Source organism: Cryptomeria japonica, chromosome 6, assembly GCF_030272615.1.
Source record: "Cryptomeria japonica chromosome 6, Sugi_1.0, whole genome shotgun sequence".
In the NCBI taxonomy this organism is placed as follows: Eukaryota; Viridiplantae; Streptophyta; class Pinopsida; order Cupressales; family Cupressaceae; genus Cryptomeria; species Cryptomeria japonica.
Window position 1 is genome coordinate 484,300,948 of NC_081410.1, and position 24,166 is coordinate 484,325,113.

Genomic DNA, 24,166 nt, shown 5'->3' on the forward strand with positions numbered 1-24,166 from the left:
CTGTAATGCTAGTGTGATAATTTATCTCATGCTCCACTTTAAGTTGCAGATCAATGAATGATTTAATTTGCCCATAGAATTAATTTAATGCTTTGAAAATTATTTTTATTTGCCAATATATATTTTTTTACGTTTTGAAATAAGGTTGAAATCGCCAATATATTTTTTTATGGTTTCAAAATAGGTTGAAATCGCCAATATATTTTTTTTTATGGTTTGAAAATAGGTTGAAATCGCCAATATTTTTTTTATGGTTTGAAAATAGGTTGAAATCGCCAATGCAATTATATTTTTGGTTTTAAAAACATTACAATTCACCATGCAAATATTTTTTTTTTGTTTTAAAAACTTTACAATTCGCCAAGATTTTTCACAAACTTTGAGCGATCACGAATGATTCACCAATGGAGATTATTATTTTTTCTTCGTAAACCGCAAAATTTCGCCAATAAAATTAATATTTTCCTCGACAATTATACACCTTTCGCCAGGTTTTTACACCTTGTCTAAGGGGGGGGTTTCTTAAAGTTTTCCCTGCTTCTAGCCTTTATCTTTGTTTTCTACTTCATTCTTAACATCGCCAAGTTGAGGCTCTTAACCTTGTCACTTATACTTGTAGAAAGAGTTCCCCTTCTTGTCTAGTTCAAGCTCATGCGTGCAGGCATATGCCTCACACTTCAAGTTTGGCCATTAGAACTAGTCTTTTTAGGTGTCCAAATAAACCACCAATGTATTTCATTAGAGCCTCAAAATCCATGACATTTTTTCTCTATTGAACTACATTTTAAATTTGCTACTATAAGCTTACATGCTTTGTCCTTGCCTTTGCCTCTAAGTAAGGTTGTAAATAGGTGGCACTTTTCGAATCTCTAAGAGTGTACATATATATCACACCATGTAATTATGTGCCAAGATGGCTTCAAACATGCAAAAGAAATTTGTTAATGTGAGTCATCTTGTAAACCTTGAAGTAAACCTTCATTTGAGAGACCCAGTGAGCAACCACTACTAGATACCAAATTTTACCTCAACTTTGAAGGACCTCTCAAATGAAGACTTGCCCTGCTATTTTTCTCATCTCTTAGGTTCTCTTCTTCTTTGAATGCCACTAGAATTGCCAATTTGCTACAAAAACAAACATCACATTTTCCAACTTGGCCATCTTCTCATCAACACTAGAAATCCTTGCAATATCTTCTTCCAACATTCTAAAAAAGAACAACCTTTTCCTTTAAATTTGATGCAAAAACGCAAAAACAAGGAGAAAAACTCTAGTAAAACCAAGCAAAGCTCTACATGTCACTGCATTTTAACAATTTACAAGTGATTTAATGTCTCTAGGGCACATATAGAGGAACAATAATCAACATGCAATCCTAACACTTGCAACTAGTCTCAACAAAACTATAAAAATCATACTCTTCTAAAACATACTCATAAAACATGAACAAAAGAGAGCTTACAATGAGGCATCTTCATCCAATGCTCCCAACAAGGAGCATCTACAAGAAATTTCTAGCTTTCAAATAACCTCTTGCACTCGAATAGTGTAAGATCAAATGCCCAAAGAGGATTTGAGGTGCTAAACCTTTCATATTCCACATCTTGCTTGTATAATGAAAAAATTACCACTTCCAACCACTTCCAACAGACTAGCATTTGCATTTTTGCCACATCATTTGTGCTTTTGCCATTCTTGATGATGTTCTTAACACTTACAAAGACTAGAGATTCCACTAGATATTTTTTTTCCACCATTTACAGGCCTACACTTCAATTCCAAAACATCCATGAGATGGCTTGAAACATCCCACACATGCCTCTAACCAAAATATAGTCAAGAACTAAACCCATTGAAATGCAATGAATTCCATAAAGTTCATGCAAAACACCACCGAATAACTAAGAATGGCAAACTAGACCCCAATGGTCCAACAAACTTGACCTGAGTTTTCATATTAGTGCACGAGAATGAGTATGTATGTGTTTGCATGTGTACCTACATGTGTGCATGTGTGTGTGTGTGTGTGTGTGCATGTGAGTTGTGTGTCCTTGTGAGTTGTGTGTCCTTGTGAATGTGGTTGTGAGACTATGATTGCTGTGCCCATGTACATGCATGTGAGTGTTGTCTATGTACATGCATGTGTTGAGTGTGCACACGAGTGCATGTGTGTACATGTCTATATGTGCACGAATGTTGTGTGTGCATGTGTACGTGCGAGTGTTATGTGTCCCTATGTACATGCATGTATGTACGTGTGTTTGAATGCATGTATGTACACAAGTGCATGCATGCACATTCTTGAAATAAAGTCATCATCCCTCAATTATTCTCAATTAATTTACATACATGTTATATGGTTTTTTGAGCAGAATTACCAAATTAATGAACAAGATGCATGGCTCGTGGTAAGAATCCTTGTTAACATTGAGTTTGCCAATAATGCATAGGAAACATGTTTCTTCGTCAGCAATGCTTCATCCATTTCAATAACATCAATCTGTCTTGGGAATTTTATTAAATTTGAAGAACCATCAAGCATGTGAAAAGGCATTGAAACTTGTCAGTAGCAAGTTGCTTTAGTTTGATCTAGATTGTGTAAACAGATTCAAACATGCAAGTTTCCATGTGCTCTATTCACAAGTTTCTATTTGCTTAATCTCCAATTTTCCATAATACCACATCTTTTTTTCCCGGATATGTTTTTCCAGTAGCTATATTCACTTGCATAATGTCCTCTATTATCATACACGTTCTCAACATGCCAATCAGAATTTATCCCACGCCCCTTCTATTCTCCTTAACCTGCCATCATAATTTCATTAAACCATTTGTATCATGCTGAAATGAGATTTTGCATTTCTACTTATCAACAATTATGCAACCCTCACATCTAAGACTTCTTTAGCTTCAGCATATTAAGCTCGTCTCAGCAAAGGTCCCTCAGCAATTGTACTAGGAAAGCAATCCCTTTGAGTACTTGAAGAGAAGATCAACACCAACTAAACTGTAATCAAGTGGAGGTGGACATAAACATGAATGAAAATAAACAAAACTGGATCTGTCGATACTCTGTAGAAAGAATGCTTGATTTTTGCACTACCAATCTGCTTGAATGGGTACCAATACATTTCTATTTATTATATCTCAAAACCTTGGGCTATAATGCACATGAATTTACATTTTACCTTAAAACTAACCAGGTTACAATAAACGAATAAGGATATATACATTCAGCTGGTCTCTCTCTTTCTTTTATTCATATTTTCCAGATTTTGTAGAACCAAATCTGTCAGATTTGGATTCTCTTCTCCAAGGCTCAAGCATCTGAAACCAATAGAAAAATCGATATGCATTATCATCCACATAATGTGAGTGAACTCATCCAAAATGAATGAAGTAAGAAATGGTTGATGTTTATCTTACTTTGGGTCCAGTGTCAACTTCCTAATCTCTCTAACGGCTGAACTGGCTGCAGTAAGTGTCAGTTTCTTCACCTATTCAGGACAGTCATCCATATTACCCTCAGAATTCTTATCTAATAACTTTACAAGCAAACGGTAGGCTAAACAAGGAAAATTATAATGCCAAAATCCAACACATGTTTAATTTTTTACATAATTACAAGACTCGAGATGCTTTTTATTGTCTTACCTCCAAATTATCTTTTGTAGCCATATGCTTTTTTGGAAGCAAGCGGAACTCCTCTGTCAAACGAACACATTCTTGGACACTTTCCGGAGAAACAAAGTTGAATGCGAGTTTTATACATGACTGAAGAAAAAAGATAAAAATAAAAATGAGATGGTAAATTATGTGATAAATATGACAAACTTTGAAAGAACGATAAGTTTCATTAGTTCAATACAAGGAGTAAACAATACTAATTACCATCATATGTTCAAAGAAACAACCTGGGGAGAAAATAATCTTCCCACAATCAACAGCAATCTCTAGTTGAACTCTTACAGAATCAAACATAACAAAGAAATAAAATGAAGTTCTCAAAGTTGCCAATACTTTGCAAAGATGAACTGGAGCTCTGTCTGTATCTCTCTACCATTTGTCCCATTCAAAATTCATTTGTTTGAATCCAAACAATTACAGGGCTTTCATAATTAGGCATTGGCATAACGTTATGCCTCAATGTTTGACATGGTGGTTTACCAGTACTTAAAAGTGAGGGAGCAGACAGGAACAGGCAGGTTTTATGAATCTTGTAGACTAATGATCTTAATTTTACTCTTTTAATTGTTATTGTCAAAGTTTGTCAATGTGCCTTAAAACCTTTCTGTTGTTTAAAAGACTCTAGAATTTGGTGTTTTTTCTTTATGGCTTTGTATTCCAGGTTTATTTTGAAGCTTGTTGGTGCAAATTTGAGCTCACCATTGAGTTCAAGGTGTCTAGGAAAGTCAATTTTGACTTTTATTTAGTCCAAATTGGATATATGAGACCATATCTACAAGAATTAGAAGTTGGCATTTGAAGGTCAAATTTGGTGAACTTTCTATTGGAGCATTTTCAGCCCAAATATACCCTACCATTTAATTCAGAAGGGGCCCAAAACCCTCTATTTTCATATATAATACTTAATTTTCATGACAATTTTTCAAAATTTTCATGTGACTCTCTTAAACTTGATGGCCAAATGATCATCAAAGAAACTATCTTAAATTTGATGACCAAATGACCACCAACAAGTTGCTCCAATCTAGCTCCCCTCTCCATCAGTAGTTTTGATTTTGTAATTCAACTTCAAACCAGCCATATCTCAATCATCCAAACTCTTTTTTCTGGGCAATTTTTTAAATTGAGGTAAAATTTCATGCCCTTTTCAGTAGTGTAATCAAATTTTGATTTTAGTGCCTAAGTAATTCAAAAATTGCAGATTTTCACAATTGTTGCTGAGTGGTTCTCATTTTTGGAAACTTCCGAAGCTCCATTCTTGCTACTACGGTAATATTTTTTGGGTGCCATTTTTTTTAAAAGTACATGAATTTTTCTATACTTTATATTGGTTTGATCAAATTGATCAAATTCTATGTGAAAACTATATTTTGAGCTAACTTAGATGACTTGGACTCAATGTGGACTCAGCAGTCCAAAATTTGGACTCGAACTCGGGACATGAGATGGACTCGGCAAAAAACTCGACTAGGACTCTGCAAAAAAACTGCAAATTTACAACAACAAAAAAAATTCAAGAAGATATGCACTTAGAAAACGTAAAAGCCTATCTTGAGTATCAATTTGTCATATTTCGAACATTACACGTCATATGATCTTCAAACACTTAATATTTAAAAATTCATAATTCATACTCATGGTTTCAAACTATCAAATGTATAACAACATCTTAGTTTATAAATGTTTGCATATAATGATATGTCAAAATGAGAAAAACAATCAAACTACAATCCACATCTTCCTCTTTCCCCTCCTAAAGTAACTCAATTTGTCAAGCCTCAAACCAAAAGGTGCTACAGTATCAAAATGATGATGAATTGTTTCTTCAACATTGTCTTTTTGGATTTCAAATGCCCCTCTTCTCCTCTCCTTCCTTGCCTATTTTGCTGTTCAAAAATGTTTTGGACAAGATTGGACTATAAAAAAAAGTGAAGAAAAAGTCACTTTTTTATGTTGTTTTGCCTCCCTAGCTGCACCCAAGTGAACCCAAGAGTTCATGCCCAAAACTCGGGGGGAGTCTGAGTCTAGGACTAGGAGAGTCCTGGGGCGAGACTCGAACAAATACTCCTCAAAACTCTTTGAGGCTCACCATGGGAGTCAATGACGAGTGGACTCGGCCAGAGATAGGACTCGATAGTTTGGAGAGTTCTGGAAAGTACTCGAAGAGTCCTCAAATTATGATTTTGAGCTTATGACTTGGCATTTGCATGTAATAAGATCAAGTCTAGTTTGTTATTTTTGGCATCTAGGTAATTTGTGGGGGTCTTTTGGATTGAGTCACTTGATTTGTTTTTTGTGTGACTAAAATTGAGGAGTCCATCATGGCTATCACAATCCATCCAATTGTAATTGCATTTAAAACTAGGAACTATAATGCTTGGCGAGACAATATGATGAAGCATTTCAAATGGCTTAGCCTTTTGCCCTACTTCTATGAAGTGATTCCTTAACCACAAAATGATGGGGAGAATAGAGAGTGGTATCTTTACACTAGTTATATTCTTGAAACCATGCATCTTAATGTTGACACAAACACAAGGAATATCCTCTCGTATTTTAATTCTCCTTTTTCTTCTTGGATGAAAATTTGGAGCATGTTTGGAGATCTAAATAATGATCCACTCCCAATTCCAATTTTGGAAATGCTGATGCTCCTTGATGATTGTGATAATATTTCATATGATGAAGATACATTAGAAGTGCTAAATTTTCGCAGAATATTTATTCTACTTCTTCAAAGATTTCATTCATTCCAACAGCAGCTGATATATCAGATGTTCACACTGAAGAATCTTGTGTGAGCACATCATTTGGGGATAAAAAATGTAGACCAATGACGGGCATTGAGATTTCATCTCCACCATCTATTGTTGCATTTGTTGATACTTGTGTTGCTACATCTATGGCTTCTTGTGATTCAGTGCAGTAGGATATTCATTGTTTTCCAGATATAGTGACTCTAGATGACTCCCATGCAAGTGTTCTGACCCAAAATCTGCACTGTGATATGAGGCTGTATCACATCACTCACCTCATGATTAGCAACAACTTGTGTGCTATCATCAGTGCACATATCAACATCCAAGGTACTGCTGCTAAGCACCTCATTGGATGGCTTAACTGGCAAGGTAGAAGCTGCAGATATGACAGCATCTTCACACACTTCCATTTCCATGTCAACATATGAACCTTCTAGCTTGTTTCTAAGGTCTGATATACAACATCAGACTTTTGTGGCTTGAATCCACAATACAACCTTCACGTTCAACATGCAAAACTTCAATGCTAATGTTAGGAGACTCCATCGCATAGTCATCTTCATGTGATTTATTTGTCACCTTATGATTTTGTGAAGGTAATGGAATGTTGTTCTTAATACGGGAATTATTAGGACTTATATTTTCTGCACATTCTTCAACTTTGACACTTCCAATTTGCGTGCCAATATATGTAGATCCTTCCTCATCATTTTCCTCATGTACCATCACATCTACATCATGATTATGCTCAATAGTTTGAAAATCAGAATTATTGTCATACCTTTGTGTCATGTTATCAACATCTCCAAGGACTTCCTCCTTCCCTAATGCATCTTTTGTATTGGTAAAATCATTTGCATTAGCATGTGCTTTCCTTTCTTTTGCAAACAAAGGATCCAATATTTCCAGATGTCGTAGAAGCCTTGTTAGATTCTTATCATGGTTTTGAAAAGCCTGCATGAATTCTGTTGTTTTTACTTTCAGATTAACATAAAAACTCAGAAAATAGATTTAGTAACTAGAATTAGATTATTTTAGTTATGGATTTCAACTTAGTAAATGACAAAAGCAAACAAAATGAGACAAGACAACATTACCCTAGGAAAACCTCCTAGGAGGAAAAACCCAACAAGAAGAGATCCTCAGATCTGATTATGAATTAGACACAATATTCTGATTACAACACTTATCTTTTAAGAGGTCTGATATGGCCACACTTAGGGCTGATGTAGTTTACTCAATCTGTGTTAGGTCTACACCTCAGATCTGCACTTTTGACTTCACCAACCAGTGACTTGGTCTGCACTTTTGGACGCCTGATCCTTGACAGCAGTTCACACCTTTCACTGGAGATAATCACACTTGAAGTTTACACCTTAGCAGCAGATGTAATTCGCATTCAAGCACAGCAGATAACTGACTATTTTCGCTTCAACTTGAGAGCTAATTCGCATGATGTGTAGAATGATCTGATATGTGAATGAGGTCAAGAGTTGTTTATTTATATGAGGCACAAGGACCTATTTGAGGTCGGCTTGGTGCTGACTCTTTTATTTATTTTATTACATTTATTTATAGGGTCGACCCTATTAGAGGGATCACGTTTCCCCTTTTGAGTGGCATGTGTCTTAGAGGGAACACGTTTCCCCTTTAGTGTGGCGTGTGAGAAGGGAGAGAAGGGCCCAGCCCTTGGCGGATTCCAATGTTACCTTAAGGCAATTGGAATCCGCATTCTACCTAGTTACAATCAACACTCCCTCTTAACTAGGGAGGAAATAATTACGTAATCAGAATATATTAATCTTCCATCTTGCACACCAACAAAGAATGGATTACATAATCAGAATGTTGTAGACTTCCATCTTGCACACAAGCATAGATTGGAATTACATAACATAGTCTTCCATCTTGCACACAAGCATAGAATGGATCCACCTTACATTGCCTGCAGAGCGTGGAGAGGATCTTTTCTACCATCTTACATTACCCGCAGAGGATGGTTACATTTGTTCTTCTCCCTGAGAAGAATACCACCTTGCATTGCCCGCATAGAGTGGTTGATACAACACAAGTGTTGTCGGGAATAATCATTATGTTATGTTGTCATATTATGTTTATGTTGTCGTCGGTAATAATGAGTTACGACAGTCAGTTAGTTAGTTGTCCCGAAGGGCAGTTGGACGCGACGGTTGGTCGCACCCCTTCGGGTATTATATATTGCATACCGTTCCTTCTTAGCATCAGCATGATAGTCGTATCTGGGTTTAATGTTATAAGCACTTGATGTACATGGACTGTTGAATTAATACAAAGACTGGTTATTTAATATATTTCCATTATGTTCAGTGCATTTACTTTTTGCATTTAATCGTTTACCCGTATGTGGCAAACATTTGGCGCCGTTGCCTAGACATACTCGGGAAAGCAAGGAGCGGATGGCGTACGGACACGATGGGCCTACCCGTCGGTGAGATTAACCCAGAGGTCGGCGACGCGCAAACAGAACAATCGTCGTTGGGATGCAGAGTGATGGCAAGAGGCGAAGGGGAAATTGAACCCTGTAATAATCCCAACACAATGTTGATATAAATTGTAGCCGAAAGGGAAAATGATTAAAAAAAAAAATTGTGTACATGGTGTGTGCTTGCTATGTACGGAAGTGATTTATGCCAAATATACTAAATAAGGACAAAAATAAAAAGATATAAAGTGACGAATGGGAAGTGGCACAAAGAGCGTTGAATCTCAGACAGCAAATAGAACGAAGGCGTAGGCTAAGGCAGCTTGCCGAGGGACGACCGACCGAGGGGTTGCTCGAAGGGAACCCAGGAGGTGTCACGGAGGTTGCGGAGGCAGAGATAGACGGAGAGAATTACACTCTCTACCAGAATTACACTCTCTACACTGTCATAGGGTGGCCTGAAGGGAACCTAGGAGTCACGGAGGGTGCCGAAGGAGAACTCTACAGTTCGCCAGAATACCACTGTAGGGTACGAAGTCGCGAAGAATTGGTGGAACAAACAAGGCGAAATCTAAACCTAATTGACGCTACCAGATACCTACTAAAGAACTTGTCCATTTCGGAGGACAACCGGAGGGAGATGACCGAAGGTGACGGTACGACCGACAGTGCCGAGGGAGCACAAGGGTACCGTACGAGAGGCAATTTGTTCGGTTCGGGGTCAACAACATTCTCTGGAGGACCCACGAGTGGAGGGTCAGGTGCAGGAGGCGGAGGCAGAGGATCACCAGGTACAAGCACACAAGGCACCAGAGGAGCGAGACCCAGTGGTGGGATGGCCAGTAAACAGAAGTTGCCGAAGTTCAACAGCGAGGGGAAGGAAGATCCCGTCCGCCATTGCCGCACTTGCGAAACCATATGGTCAGCGAACGGTGTTACCGACCAGGACGAATGGGTAACACAATTTCCAACAACCTTAAGGGGAGTGGCCATCGACTGGTACTCCGATACAGATAAAACCAAAGTCGGCACATGGCCCGACCTGAAGGAGTTCGGGATAGAGTTTCGCCTCCTCAGAGACGACAATGAAATAGTCGCCGAAATCTATGGCACAAAGCAGAACAAGAATGAGACGGTTCGAGCCTATAGTCAGCGGCTCAAGGAACTGTTGGGGAAAATGGAGAGTCAACCAGCGGATGGGTTGAAAAAGAGATGGTTCATGGAGGGACTGAAACACTCCATCCGGAAGAAGATGAAAATTGTTCCACCAACCTCATACGAAGATGCATATAATAGAGCGACGGATCTCGAGAGCGAGACCAAGACATCCAAGAAGAAAAAGAAGGATAGCTCGTCCGAGGATGATGACTCTTCCGAGGGAAGCAGCAGCGATGACGAGTCCGGCAAAAAGGTACAAGCCCTGCAGAAGGACATGCTGAGGATGATGAAAGAGCTGAAGGTTATGAAAGGAGGTCCGAGCAAGACCAACGAAGGGGAGCTTTGGTGCACGGAATGTAAGACGGACGGCCACACGAAAGGCTCCTGCCAAAAGAAGGCCTATTGTGATATATGCCAGTTGATGGGGCATCCCACCAGGGAATGCCCCTACAACATGAAAACACGGAACCAACAAGAATTGCTTACGCAGGAACAACCAACTACATTGGGCGGTACCGGCAGCTCCCAGGCGAACAACAATGCAACATCGGGAGGCTACCGAGATAACTAGTGGGGAGAACGAAACAACAATAACAATACAAGGAGCCGGATCCAATACGACTCCAAAGGTCGACCGATGGTACAATGCAGAGCGTGCAACCCGTGGGGGCACTTCGCCCGAGACTGCCCGAAGGGAGAGGCCACACAATATTTGTGCAAATGGTGCAGATTGGGAGACCACGAAGACGCCACCTACCCGAAGTCCGGCGTCAACTTGCTCAATATCGAGGAAACCAAAGAAGAGGAAGTGCTGGTCGTAACCCGCGCCCAAGCCAGACATGCAATGTGCCCAGACCTGGAGACGGAGAAGCAAAGGGTACAAGAAGCACGGGAAGAAATTGAGAAAGAGATACGAGAAAGGGCGAAGGCGAAGGGTACGGCGGGTACTTCCAGCCGACCGGAGGCGAAGGATGCTATACTAAATCAAATTTTAAAATTAAAACTGGAGGTGCCTGTGAAGGTACATGACCTCCTCCAGACGATGCCTCAATTACGAACGGCATTGCTGGATAATCGCTCCCAACCACGCACCAATACCAACCACCGCACAGATTTTCCTAAGGGGTCTGCAATAGACCCCATGCTGTTGGCAGGTAACACTGGAAGGAACTCGGCCATTGTGGAGATGGGTATCCTTGGCACCATTCTAACCGATACCATCGTCGATGGTGGATCAGGAGTGAATGTTCTTCCAGAAGAAACCTGGCGGAATCTGGGGAAGCCGACGCTGTGGCCATCTACATTCAATCTGCTGGGAGAAGATCGGCATGGAATCAAACCCATCGGGACACTAATGGGCCAGCAAGTTACCATCGGGACGCAACCCTTCATACTGGACTTCATGGTAATCCCACTAAAGAAAAAAGGGTATGATGCGATCTTAGGGAGAGGGTGGCTGGTGGCAGCCAAGACCACCCACAACTGGAAGAAGAACACTCTGTCTATGGAGAATGGAGGAAGGAAGTTTGTCATAGACATCAGGACACGGTTAGTTAGTGAGGAACTGGCATCATCTTCAGAATCGGAGGGTGAAGGAGAAGGCGACCTGAGGAACGAAGGACGGGGCTACAAGGAGCCCAACGATGAAGGGATTCTCAAACTAGGAGAGTGCTCCGAGGATGAGATGGGGTCATTGAATGGGCTCTTCCACTGGCAAATGGAGGATTACGAAATGTTCCAAAGCTACAGGCTCGAAGTAGAGGAACTAGAGCAAGTAACAGAGGAGGTGTACCTGCCGGAATACAGAGAATATTGAAAGGGAGACGCCCCAAACCTCGGTGACATAGATAATCCCAAGATCATTTGTGTCGGCAACAATTGGAACCCTCTGTGGAAGGCCGCAGCCTTCAAAATCTTTATTATTCTTCTTCTTCTTATGTACGGGAAGGAGACCGTGGTCCCTGTAGAATTTGTGGTTTCAGGTCTTCGGATGGCCATTGAAAATAGACTTGCCACCAACGGGTCCAAATTGAAACTCTACCACGAGAAGCGTGCAGGGGACCTGAGAGGCCGGAAGGACACCTGAGAGTCTGGAGGGGGACCCGAGAGGATGGAAGGGGACTCGAGAGGCTAGGCAGGCGACTCGAGAGGCACGGGACCAAAGCGGGAGACTCTCGAGCGAGGCAAACCGAGAAAGGGTGATCCCAGAGGCACGAAACACGAGCCGAATCTGGACATTTAGAAAAAATTATTAAAAAAAAACCATACAATCCGTACGGCATAAATAAAAATAAAAAATTGGAACCACCGTGCGGTGGCAATACCGACGGTGGGGGCCACCGGCGGTGGAACCACCGTGCGATGGCAACACCGACGGTGGAACCGCCATGCGGTGGATACCACCGCCGCCGCAAGGCATAAAGCACAATCGAAGACATAAACACACGCACATGCAACACCCCCCGCCCGAACGCACAGACACACAAACACGCACTTCGGCCAACAACGCAGCGTGCAAGCATAGGGAAGGCATACATAGCCATCCAGGAGGTAGTTAAGCATTCGACGTGCAGAAGGAGGCCCGTAGGGTGTGTATGGTAGACGGTTGGTCGTGTATTCCGTATGGGGTGATCCGTATAGTGGAGGGTGTTGACCGCACGGGAAGGTGGTCATACGATTGGAGGTGTCAGTGTTGTTGTTGACCGTACAGGGATGTTGTATGGCCGAGGTGCCATCGTGGACATTACAGTGAAAAAAAAAAACGACCAGATTGAAAAATCATTCGATGACATCTGGAGCCAGGACATTGAAAATGTTAGAGTGGAGAAGAAGGGTTTTGACATAATAAAATATCACAGAAATGATGTGCGCCATGGACTTTCGTGTGGTTCTGAGGGTTGTAAATTGGTGTTGGCGGCGGGGGCGCTGCCCCTCGACCCCGCTAGGGCGCTGCCCCAGACCCCCAGTTTATTTTTGAGCTACACTACACTTTTTGGAGTTGGGTAAGGGGCATCCAAGAAGTCACGGTAAGTGTTGGGGTTGTCCCGTACAGTGAGAAAGAAGCCTGCAGCTAAGCATTGGCGGGAAGCCATAAACCGTAGAGGGAGACGGATTTGGAGGTTGAAAACAAATAGAGTCTGAAGGAAGGCATTGTAGGCACGCGAAGTCATATGGCACCAGGGAGTTATTCAGTTCAGTTATCAAACTTTGGGGAGTGTGATGGAGGATTTGAGGTGTCTTGTAGCCTTTGTGCCCGAAGGTTGTGGCCACTTCCAGGCATGAATGGTACGCTTAGAGGAACTCGGAGTATGTCTCGGCTGGACGAGAGGTTGCCTTGGTGGATGCACAGAGGGCTTGGGAGGAGCTGACCACCAGGTTGGAGGCAGTACTAGCGTGAAACTTCGCTCAGCGTACCCAAGAGTTGGATGCCAAGAGGGCAGCGCGGGTGGCTATTGAGGACAAATTGGCTAGGGAGACAATATCATTTGAGTAGCAGTTGGTGGAGGCTGAGACTGAAAAGCGTGTTTTGCAGACAAGTTTGGTTTAGGCACCGAAGGACTGTGATGTCAAGGAAAAAAAAGAACTCCTTGTGGAAGCAATAATGGTGACATCCGCACTTGAGCATCGGATGGTAGCAGAAAAGGGTTTTCAGGCGAGGACGCAGCAGGTGTATAAGTTCCAGGCTCGACTAGCGTCAACAGTTCTCTACCTTGGTTCTGTTTTATGTCTTCTCTATTTTGTATTAAGTCGTCCAAAGACAACTTTTCTTGGGGGGGCTGATGTTGCCGAGAATAATCATTATGTTATGTTGTCATATTATGTTTATGTTGTCATCGGTAATAATGAGTTACGGCAGTCAGTTAGTTAGTCGTCCCGAAGGGCAGTTGGACGCGACGGTTGGTCGCACCCCTTCGGGTATTATATATTGCATACCATTCCTTCTTAGTATCATCATGATAGTCGTATCTAGGTTTAATGTTATAAGCACTTGATGTACATGGATTGTTGAATTAATACAGAGACTAGTTATTTAATATATTTCCATTATGTTCTATGCATTTACTTTCTGCATTTAATCGTTTACCCGTATGTGGCAAACAACAAGTATCACTGAGGTTGAGACTCCTTCTCAATTAATGTTTCATTTTCCACAACACCAAGTCTGTCTCTAAAGTACACAAACTTCACTCTTGACAAGGGCTTGGTAAGAATATCTGTTATCTAATCATCAGTGTTGACATACTTCAGCTGAATGGTGCATCTTTGCACCATATCTCGAATGAAGTGATAATGAGTCTCCACATGTTTTGACATGTCATGAATGACCGGATTGACAGACATCTTTATACAACTCTGATTATCACAATGAATAACTATAGATTCCCAAGGTTGTCCAAACAACCCAGCAAGGAGCTTATGAAGCCACACCGCTTCTCTAGAAGCAACACTTGCTGCAATGTACTCAGCTTCAGTTGTACTTAGTGCTATTGAGGACTATTTTCTGCAAGCCCAAGAGATCACTGCGGATCCTAAGCTGAAACAAATGCCAGAAGTGCTTTTCCTGTCCTTGACACTTCCTGCCCAATCTGCATCTGAATAACCTTCCAAGGTTATTGAAGTGTTAAGTGGATACTTCAGCCCATAGCCAACTGTGCCTCACAAGTATCTTAGGATGTGCTTGGTTGCAACAAGATGAACATGTTTAGGCATGCTCATGAACTGGCTGAGAGTATTCACTGCATAGCATATATCTGGTCTAGTGTTAACTAGATACATCAGGGATCCAATCAATTGTCTGTACTCAGATGGATCTGCAAAATCAGAGTTAACTACAGAAACACTCAATTTCTTTAAGTAGATTCCATAGGAGTAAACATGGATTTACAATCCATCATTCTAAATCTTTTCAAGATATCAATAGAATACTTTCCTTGACTTAAGAAAATTTCGTTAGATCTTTGCCATATTTCTAGTCCTAGAAAATAATGCATTAGACCTAAATCTTTCATTTCAAATTCTGAAGCTAATCCTTTCTTACATCTAATGATAAGCTCATCTTTACCAGTAAGAAATAAATCATCCACATATAGAACAAGAATTAGCATTTCATCATTGGACATTTTGAAGTAAATGTTAGAATCAGCATCATTTTTACAAAAACCTAAACTTAACAAGTATTTATCAATTGTTTCATACCAAGCACGAGGAGCCTATTTGAGGCCATATAGAGCTTTCTTCAATCTGCACACATGAGTATCTCTTTCATGAATCTCATAACACACAAGTTGTTCAATATAGACTTCTTCCTCAATGACACCATTAAGGAAGGCAGTCTTAACATCCATTTGATGTAGCTTCCAACCTCTAGTTGCAGCAATAGCTATTATAGTTCTAATAGAGGTATACCTAGCAACAGGAGCAAATGTTTCTTCATAATCTATGCCTTCCTTTTGAGAGAAACCACGAGCTACAAATCTAGCTTTATATTTTTCAATACTACCATCAGCATTTTTAAATAATAAATAACCATTTAGAGGAAACAACAGATTTACCTTTGGGTCTAGGTACTAAGTCCCAAACATCATTCTTGATGATTGACTGATATTCTTCATCCTTAGCAAGCTTCCAGGCATGATGGTTCAAAGCTTCTTCAACATTGCATGGCTCAAACTCAATGAGATTGCTCATCAATGCAACATAGTTGGAGAATACTTGAGGCCTCTTACTTTCTCTGAAGGTGCCACTGGGAGCTACAAATCTTTCAGCTTCTTGAATGGTGTTTCTCACCCAAAGTGGCCTCTTTTTGCTAACAACAATGTCACTAGGTATATCAGTGGGATTCATGGGCTCAAGTGAGTCATCATGCTCTTCTTGAGGTGGAGGCTCAACAGACTCCCTCTGAATCTCAAGGTTAGTATCAATATTCATATCTTGATTATTATTAACCTCATCAACAACAAGTGAACCTTTTGATTTCTGAAAAGCAATATCTTCTTCAAACGTAACATCCCTACTTACCTCAACATACATTTGGCCTGGAATGTAAATCCTGAAGGCTTTAGAGGATTCACTGTATCCAACTAGCATCCCCTTTTTTCCGGAAGGCTCCAACTTTGTTCGCTTTTCTTTAGGCACATGAACATATACAAGACTTCCAAAAATTCTCAAGTGGCTGATGTCAGGTTTGGATCCTGAGAAGGCTTCTTCAGGAGTCATATTCTTTAGAACACGGTGGAGACATCTATTCTGAATATAGACTGTTGTTCTAAAAGCCTCAGCCCAAAGAAAAGTCTGCAAGTCTTGATCATGGATCATAGCCTTTGCAGCCTCAACAATGGTCCTATTCTTTCTTTCAGCAACTCCATTTTGGTGAGGATTGTAGGGAACACAGAACTCCCTCTTAATTCCTGACTCAACACAGAAGTCATAAAAACTGCCAGAGGTATACTCACCTCCATTGTCAGACCTTAAACATTTAATTCTTTTACCAGAAATGTTTTCAATCAATGCCTTAAATTCTTTAAATCTACTTAAGACTTCATCAGATTCTTTAGTCTTTAAGAAATAAATCCAAGTTTTCCTAGAGAAATCATCTATGAAGAAAGTAGAGACATCCACTAGGAGAAGCTATGGACATAGGTCCACATAAATCAGAATGAACAAGTTCTAATTTTTCTTTAGCTCTACTTTCACTTCTATGAAAAGAACTTTTAACATTTTTACCTATAACACAACCTTTACAAGTATCATCATGAAATTGACTGAGTTTAGGCATACCTTTAACTATCTTTCCGAGGGAAGAAAGAGCTTGAAAGTGTAAGTGTCCAAGCCTTCGATGCCATAGTTCACAGGATTCAGGGGCCTCAATAATGAGAGCTTATACAAACTATCATATCTATTTCCAATAACACGAGCAGATTTAAAACTAGATTTCTTAGGCCAAGCAAGTACTTTACCCTCAGAAAATGCTACTTGATAACCTTTATCTTCTAGAGCGGAAATAGAAATTAAGTTTCTTTTAATTCCAGGAACAAATAAGATATCATTAAGGTGAAATGAAATACCAGAATTTAAATTTAAAGAGGTAGTGTCAGAACCTCTTACCGAATATCGAGCATCATCACCAATTACCACATGTAGACTGGTATCCTTTTCCACTAAGTCTAAAAGATGCTCACGATAGCCTGTGATGTGTCTGGAAGCACCACTGTCAATCAACCATGTGTTACTATCTGAGGGTATGCTGCTTGACAAGGCAGAAATGAATAAGAAGTCTTCATTTTGTTCTGAGACCTCATTTAGGTTGGCTTGCGAGGGTTCATTCTGACATTCTTTAGCATGGTGACCATATTTGTCACATCTAAAACATCGAACACGAGAGAGATCTCTTGGCTTCTTCCAAGAATTCTGAGAGTTGGGTGGTCTGAATTCTCTATTCCCCTTAGGATTATTCTTCTTCTAATTATCACCTTTCTTGCATTGGGTTGCAAGCATATGCTGATCATCCACTTGAGGACTCTTGAGTTTTCCTCTTGTGGCAAGGCGAGATTCCTCATGAAGCCAATCGTTCTGAAGACGATCAAAGGTTGGGAATTCAGATCTCCCACTTATGGATTGAATGAAGGAATCCCATGAATCTGGGAGACCATTCAATGAGATCATGACAATGTCGATGTCTTCTATGTTATGACCAATTGAGCCTAGTTGATCCTTTAGTTCAGAGATCTTCATGAAGTAAGACATAATTGAATCTTCCTTTGCCATTTTAATGTGAAGTAATTGTTGCCTTAATGCAATTGCTCTACTGAGGTTATTGATCTCATAAATACCTTCTAGATGATTGAATACCTCTCTGGCTGTAGTGAATTTGGAGATAGAGGTGACAAGGTGATCTCTGACTGAGTCAATGATGAGCTTTTTGGCTTTGAGGGCATTCCTTTTGAACTACTTTAGTTCTTCTTGATCTGTGGGCGCAGTCAGCTCTTTGTCTTGCACAAACTGAAGGAGATCATCTTCCTCAAGAGCAAGTAGGATGCGAACCTTCCAGGCAGCAAAGTTAAGTGCCCCTTCGAGCCTATCTTCAACTTTCAGCCCTGTCATTGTCCTAACTGAAAATGAAACAGCAAACTGAAAATAAAAGACTACTGAAATCTTAAAGTTAAATATATATAACCTAGGGCTCTGATACCATGTTGTTTTTACTTTCAGATTAACAGAAAAACTCAGAAAATAGATTTAGTAACTAGAATTAGATTATTTTAGTTATGGATTTCAACTTAGAAAATGACAAAAACAAACAAAATGAGACAAGACAACATTACCCTAGGAAAACCTCCTAGGAGGAAAAACCCAACAAGAAGAGATCCTCAAATCTGATTATGAATTAGACACAATATTCTGATTACAACACTTATCTTTTAAGAGGTCTGATATGGCCACACTTAGGGCTGATGTAGTTTACTCAATCTGTGTTAAGTCTGCACCTCAGATCTACACTTTGACTTCACCAACCAGTGACTTGGTCTGCACATTTGGAAGCCTGATCCTTGATAGTAGTTCGCACCGTTCACTGGAGATAATCACACTTGAAGTTTACACCTTAGTAGCAGATGTAATTCGCATTCAAGCACAGCAGATAACTGACTATTTTCGCTTCAACTTGAGAGCTAATCTGCATGATGTGTAGAATGATCTGATATGTGAATGAGGTCAAGAGTTGTTTATTTATATGAGACACGAGGACCTATTTGAGGTCGGCTTGGTGCTGATTCTTTTATTTATTTTACTACTTTTGTTTATAGGGTCGGCCCTATTAGAGGGAACACGTTTCCCCTTTTGAGTGGCGTGTGTCTTAGAGGGAACACGTTTCCCCTTTAGTGTGGCGTGTGAGAAGGGAGAGAAGGGCCCAGCCCTTGGTGGATTCCAATGTTGCCTTAAGGCAATTGGAATCCGCATTGTACCTAGTTACAATCAACAAATTCTACCATAAGTTCCTCAATGGACTTCATCTTTCCCATCACTGAAACAATGCAAGAGTGCGGGTCACTCAAATGTCAACCGTGTGAGCTCAATTATTTCCCAATGGTATCTCTTCAAATTGTTCCTGGTTTCCCTGTAAACCAGGCATCCTGCGTGAGTAAAACCTGTGAGGCCCAAACTGATGTTGATGCATAAGAACTTCTAACCCTCCAGGAATGCAGGATCAGAGCTTTGATACTGTTGTAAGAACCCTACTGGTTCTAACTCTTCTACTGATGCAAATGTTGTCTTGTTTTTGTATTTCAAAGGTTTTGAAGAATTTTAAGTAAAAAATAAGTGAGTCAGGCAAGAAATGCACATAAAACTGAATTGACAAGTATAGAGTAACTGCAACTATATTCAGTATCAGGTAACTGCTACAATTGAAACTAATACATAAAACATACCCGAAGGTCCTCAGATTATTTAACTAAGAAAATTTTGAAACTTGCTAGCCAAAACTGTGAAACTGACAAAACAAGGTGCACAACTCCAGAATGCAATTTCTCCAAGCTAGAAAAGAGATGGAATAGCCTAAGAATGCTAGGCGATCAAGGTGAAGTAGTCTAAAGGCAAAAAGAATAGGCATTTCAGCCTTCCTAGTCAAACACTCCTTTTCAGGACCACACGTGCTAATCTGAAAATGTACGGCCAGCCAAGGAGAATGTACGACCTACCTCCCAGATGTCTGTAACTGCTGAAAGAAGGCATCTCACCCAAGTGTAACCCTCTTTATTTGGAAATCTGCAAATAACTGAATTAAATAAGCTCTGATGAAGCACAAATGGACTCCAGAATGAAGCCCTCTCAGAATGCAATGATTCAGCGGATCTTCCACAACCTCAAGATCACATATCCATGAAAAATTATCATTCTCCGATGGTGAAAACTCGCTGTAACCCTTGTCTCAAACAATTGCACAGAGAAGCCAAAAAGAAACAATGTCAAATAATCAATCGTATGAGGTTGAATTGTCTTCTTTGCTTCTTATAACCCTCAAAAGACACAATTCCCCCAAAAGTATGATTTCCTTCTTGAAAGGAGTTAAATACATTTAAAATGTATTTAATATACTTTATGCATCAATTCAATTAATCCCCCATTTAGGCGTACCTTTTTTATATTCACTTTATAATATTTAAGTGGCCCACTTTTAATAAAGTTAATAATATAACTTTATAATAACCTCTTTAAGATTAAATATAACTTAACCACACAAATATTAATATCTCCCTCAATATTCAGTCTTTTGACATGTCGTCAAAAGCTAGGGTCAACACTATATAACCCCCATTTGTCCAGTTGCCCTGACTAAAAATAGCTTCACTGCTAGATTGACTTACTATAAATAGTAAGTTCCTCAACTAAGCTCAAACACTGTTAAACAAAGGCCTGGAACTGAACCTGAGACTGAACTAAAGACATAGAGTGGCAACAACCTCCATTAACTGCCACTAAGACTCTCTATCCAAAAATATTAGCCTACGAGAGTCCAAGTAATAGCCTAATCCCTTGAACTCTGATGCTCACGAAAACGGGGCCATTACACGTTCTAAAAGGAATTAACCAGCTACTTCTTCTAATGATTAATTTGTGCCTTCCTTGTCATCATTTGTATTTATAGTGGGATTGCTACTCAAAGTTGAGTTCCATTGAAACGTAAACAAATAAAACCACAACTATGGAGCCAACATGGAATTGGAAGGGTAAGCAACACCTTAGAAATCGATTTGGTTCTCATAATTCTTGCCAACCAATTAAATTTTAAAACCTACCACATTATAAGGAGTCGATGTGTTTAAATAAGACAAGGGAATAAAGTTAAGATGCAGCACTTTATTTGAAGCAACAAAGGGTGAATCATGACTCACATGGAGAGCATATGACATATCAAGGTTCATATCTCCTTGTAAGTTAAACCTTGTATTAAGGATTCCAAATTGCATTGCAGTGTATGTATGCTAATAGAAACCCTAGGTTTCAATGATTACATGTCCCTTCAATTTTTTAACATGAACCATAGGCAAAATAAATTCCAGAAATGTTCTCGAAGTATGTGTGTTATACCTAGTGAAATAGAATGATATACAAAGTACAACTATCACATTATGTTCTAGGATAAGTATTTTTCTAGAGGCTGAGTTGTGAATATTGTTACAAGCTGAAATAACTACCCACTTTTTCACTGTACAAAAAACATGAACTAAATAGATGAACTTCCCTCTTCCATGTTATGTTTTTGTCTATTTCTTGTCCATGTGTAGGAAAACTATGCAAGAAAAATGTAATCAATAGTAATTTATTATTTGATATTGAACAAAAAACGATGATTGAGAATGTTGGCTAATAAAGAGCCCACCAAGTCTTGATTATGCAGAAGAACAAAATAAAGCATGTGGCTGGGTACAAGACTGCGCAAAATTTGATAGAATTAATATCCCCCAGTCCTGCCACTCATTTATTCACCCAATACCAAATGGTTGCTTGTTCTCCAACCGAAAAATAATGCATGGAAAGCTGCTTATAAAGAAACATTTTTGTTTAAGGAACTTCAAAACATTTCTACTAGATAAAGATTTCACTTTTCTATTTTAGTTGTGTATTATTTGAGGAAAATACCAGTGTTCTCTAACTTTCAGGCAACTTCAGCAAAACCTGTCTTTGGGGAATTTATTTTGTTTAAAATAAATATCCCACATTCACAATAAGGCTTACAAGTACCATTATTCTTTTGATATATATTATAGATTGAAAATTTAATAATATAATTCAGGAAAAGACAAACCTATTTTGAATATCTGCTCTAATCTTCTTGTAGTTTGCAGCTATTTTATTTGTACAAATGTCTTGAAATACTCTTGTTAGAGTAAGGGACTTTTGTCAACTAACTTGAAGAAGTTGAGGGTTTTCGCCCTTGAATTTCTGATGTATGAGGAGTTTTGTCCTCAAAATTGTTGAATTATCGTATCATATTCATGGAGAAAAAATAAATAATTATCTTTGCTCTGAATTCCCCTTCCTTCCCCTAGATTTATCTTCTTATGTACCCTAATTCTTTAATGGTCACAACCCTTGGGGTGCCTCTCAACCTTTAAGTTAATATTTATTTCTTCTTTGTTTGAAGAAGATCATATCTGTTCAAACAATTGCCTTGCTATAAATTTTGAACTGAGGATTGGCAGCCTTTTTAAGACTTGCTGGGATCAATGGGTATTTTGTTTAGTTGGGAACGTTTAAATGTGAAAGAGGCATGACAGTCCGGCCTTCCCAAGATTGGTTGTCCTCAAGCAATTTTAAATTGGGATGATCAAAGATATTTGCTCCTTCCCATGTGGCATCCTTTGTAGGCAACTTCTTCCACTTAACCAAATATTCTAAGATAAATTTATTTCTTAACTTCCTTGCTCTCATGTCAAGGGATTGTTTCAGGTTCCAAAATCAATTTACCCTCATCATCAAGCCGGGGTAACTTTGGGCATGGTATAATATGTTGGCCTAGCACTTTCTTAAGGGGGGATACATGAAAGACATTACGAATTCCACTATTTGTTGGTAGCTCCAACTCATAAGCTACCTCTCCAATTCTTTGTGTAATCTTATAAGGCCCATAGATTTGTGGTTTGAACTTCTTTGCATCACTTCCCTTGAGAGAAGATTTCTTACAAGGCTGTAACCTTAGGAAAACCAAGTCTCCAACTCCAAATGTTCTTTCCAAACTGTGGTGATCAGCATTTTTTTTTTGCTGATTTTGAGCTTGTTGTAAGTTTTCTTTGAGATTTTTTAAAATATCCATACTTTACTACACCAAGTACCTAGCTCCATGGACTCTATTATCTACGAGAATCAAAACCACAAATGATAATGTTTCATAACCATATAGTGCCTTGACAGGATTCACTCTAACTGACATATGGTGAGTGGATTTGTAACAATATTCTACAAGATGAAGCCGTTTAACCCTTGTTGTTTGTTGTCCTGTATTATAATTTCTTAAATACATTTCAAGCCATTTATTCATGATTTTTGTTTTCCCATCCGTTTGTGGGTGGTAGCTAGTGCTTGAGGTTAATTTTGTCCTAGTCAACCAATGGAGTTCTTGCCAGAATAAACTAATAAATTTACTACCTTGGTCACTAACAATATTTTTAGACAGTCCATGTAGCTTAAATATTTCTCTAAAGAATAGATCAGCCACTCATGCAACTCTATATTCAAAAGATATGACATTGACAAGAACGTACTTGGTGAGTTGATCTACGACCACAAAGATACAATCCTTCCCCTGTACTTTTGGCAGACCTATGATGAAATCCATTGAAATACTTTCTTAGTTTTTTTCTGGAATTGGTAAGCGCAAGTGTTTGTTCTAACTTATTTTGTTGACAAACCATACGTTTTTTGACATGCTTTAAGACACCCCCCTTGAGACCCTTCCAAGTAAATCGTTCTCTCACTTGTTTAAATGTTTTATAGTATCCTTGATGTTCACTAAAAGGGAAGTAATGACAGGCTCTTTGAATCTTTTCTTTCATCCTTGATCCTAGAACTAGATATATATCATCTTTATAAAAAATGAGTTCCTCAACTACTTTGTACCTATCATCATGCAACTTGCCTTCCATTGTGTCATTAGCCAAGGTATCTTTGGCACATTTTGCTAATATAAAAGCTTTCCAATCAGCAGAAATATCCATCATATAGCATAAATGAGGCCTTTGGGATAAAGCATCAGCTACAATATTATTCTTTCCTTCACATAATATCGAAATCATAAGCTTGTATCTTGTCCACTGATTTATGTTGCCTATCATTCGAATCTTTTTGATTTAGGAAGAACCATGGACTGTTATGGTTTGTCTTTACCACAAATTTCGCACAAACCAGGTACTGCTTCAACTTTGCTAATGCATGCATAATGGAAAGCATTTCTTTGTCATAAATAGAGTAATTGTTCTCAAATTCTTTAAGCTTATGACTTCCAAATTCTATTTAGTGTTTATTTTGCATTAATACTAATCTAATGCCTTCTCCTAAAGCATAACATTCTAACTTGAATGGGTGTGAGAAGTGGGGGATGGCTAA

At 39.3% G+C, this 24,166-nt stretch overlaps 1 protein-coding gene across 12 annotated transcripts in view; it reads right to left on the reverse strand.

Moving 5' to 3' along the window:
- Positions 1-2,485: 2,485 nt before the first annotated feature.
- LOC131052772 (lysine-specific demethylase JMJ27) overlaps positions 2,486-24,166 on the reverse strand; it is a 107,485-nt gene continuing 85,804 nt past the window's right edge. For 3 of the 12 annotated variants that reach the window (XR_009107511.2, XM_059207446.1, XM_059207445.1), the window contains one exon: positions 3,656-3,775. Coding sequence is in view for 7 of the 12 variants with exons in the window: in XM_059207446.1 (XP_059063429.1) it covers positions 3,766-3,775 (10 nt within the window). In the remaining 5 variants the exon portion in view is untranslated. Of the gene's footprint in view, positions 3,329-3,427; positions 3,499-3,655; positions 3,776-24,166 lie in introns of those variants that run through there. The other 9 variants (XM_059207447.1, XM_057987379.2, XR_009107510.2 and 6 more) reach the window with 8 other exon arrangements.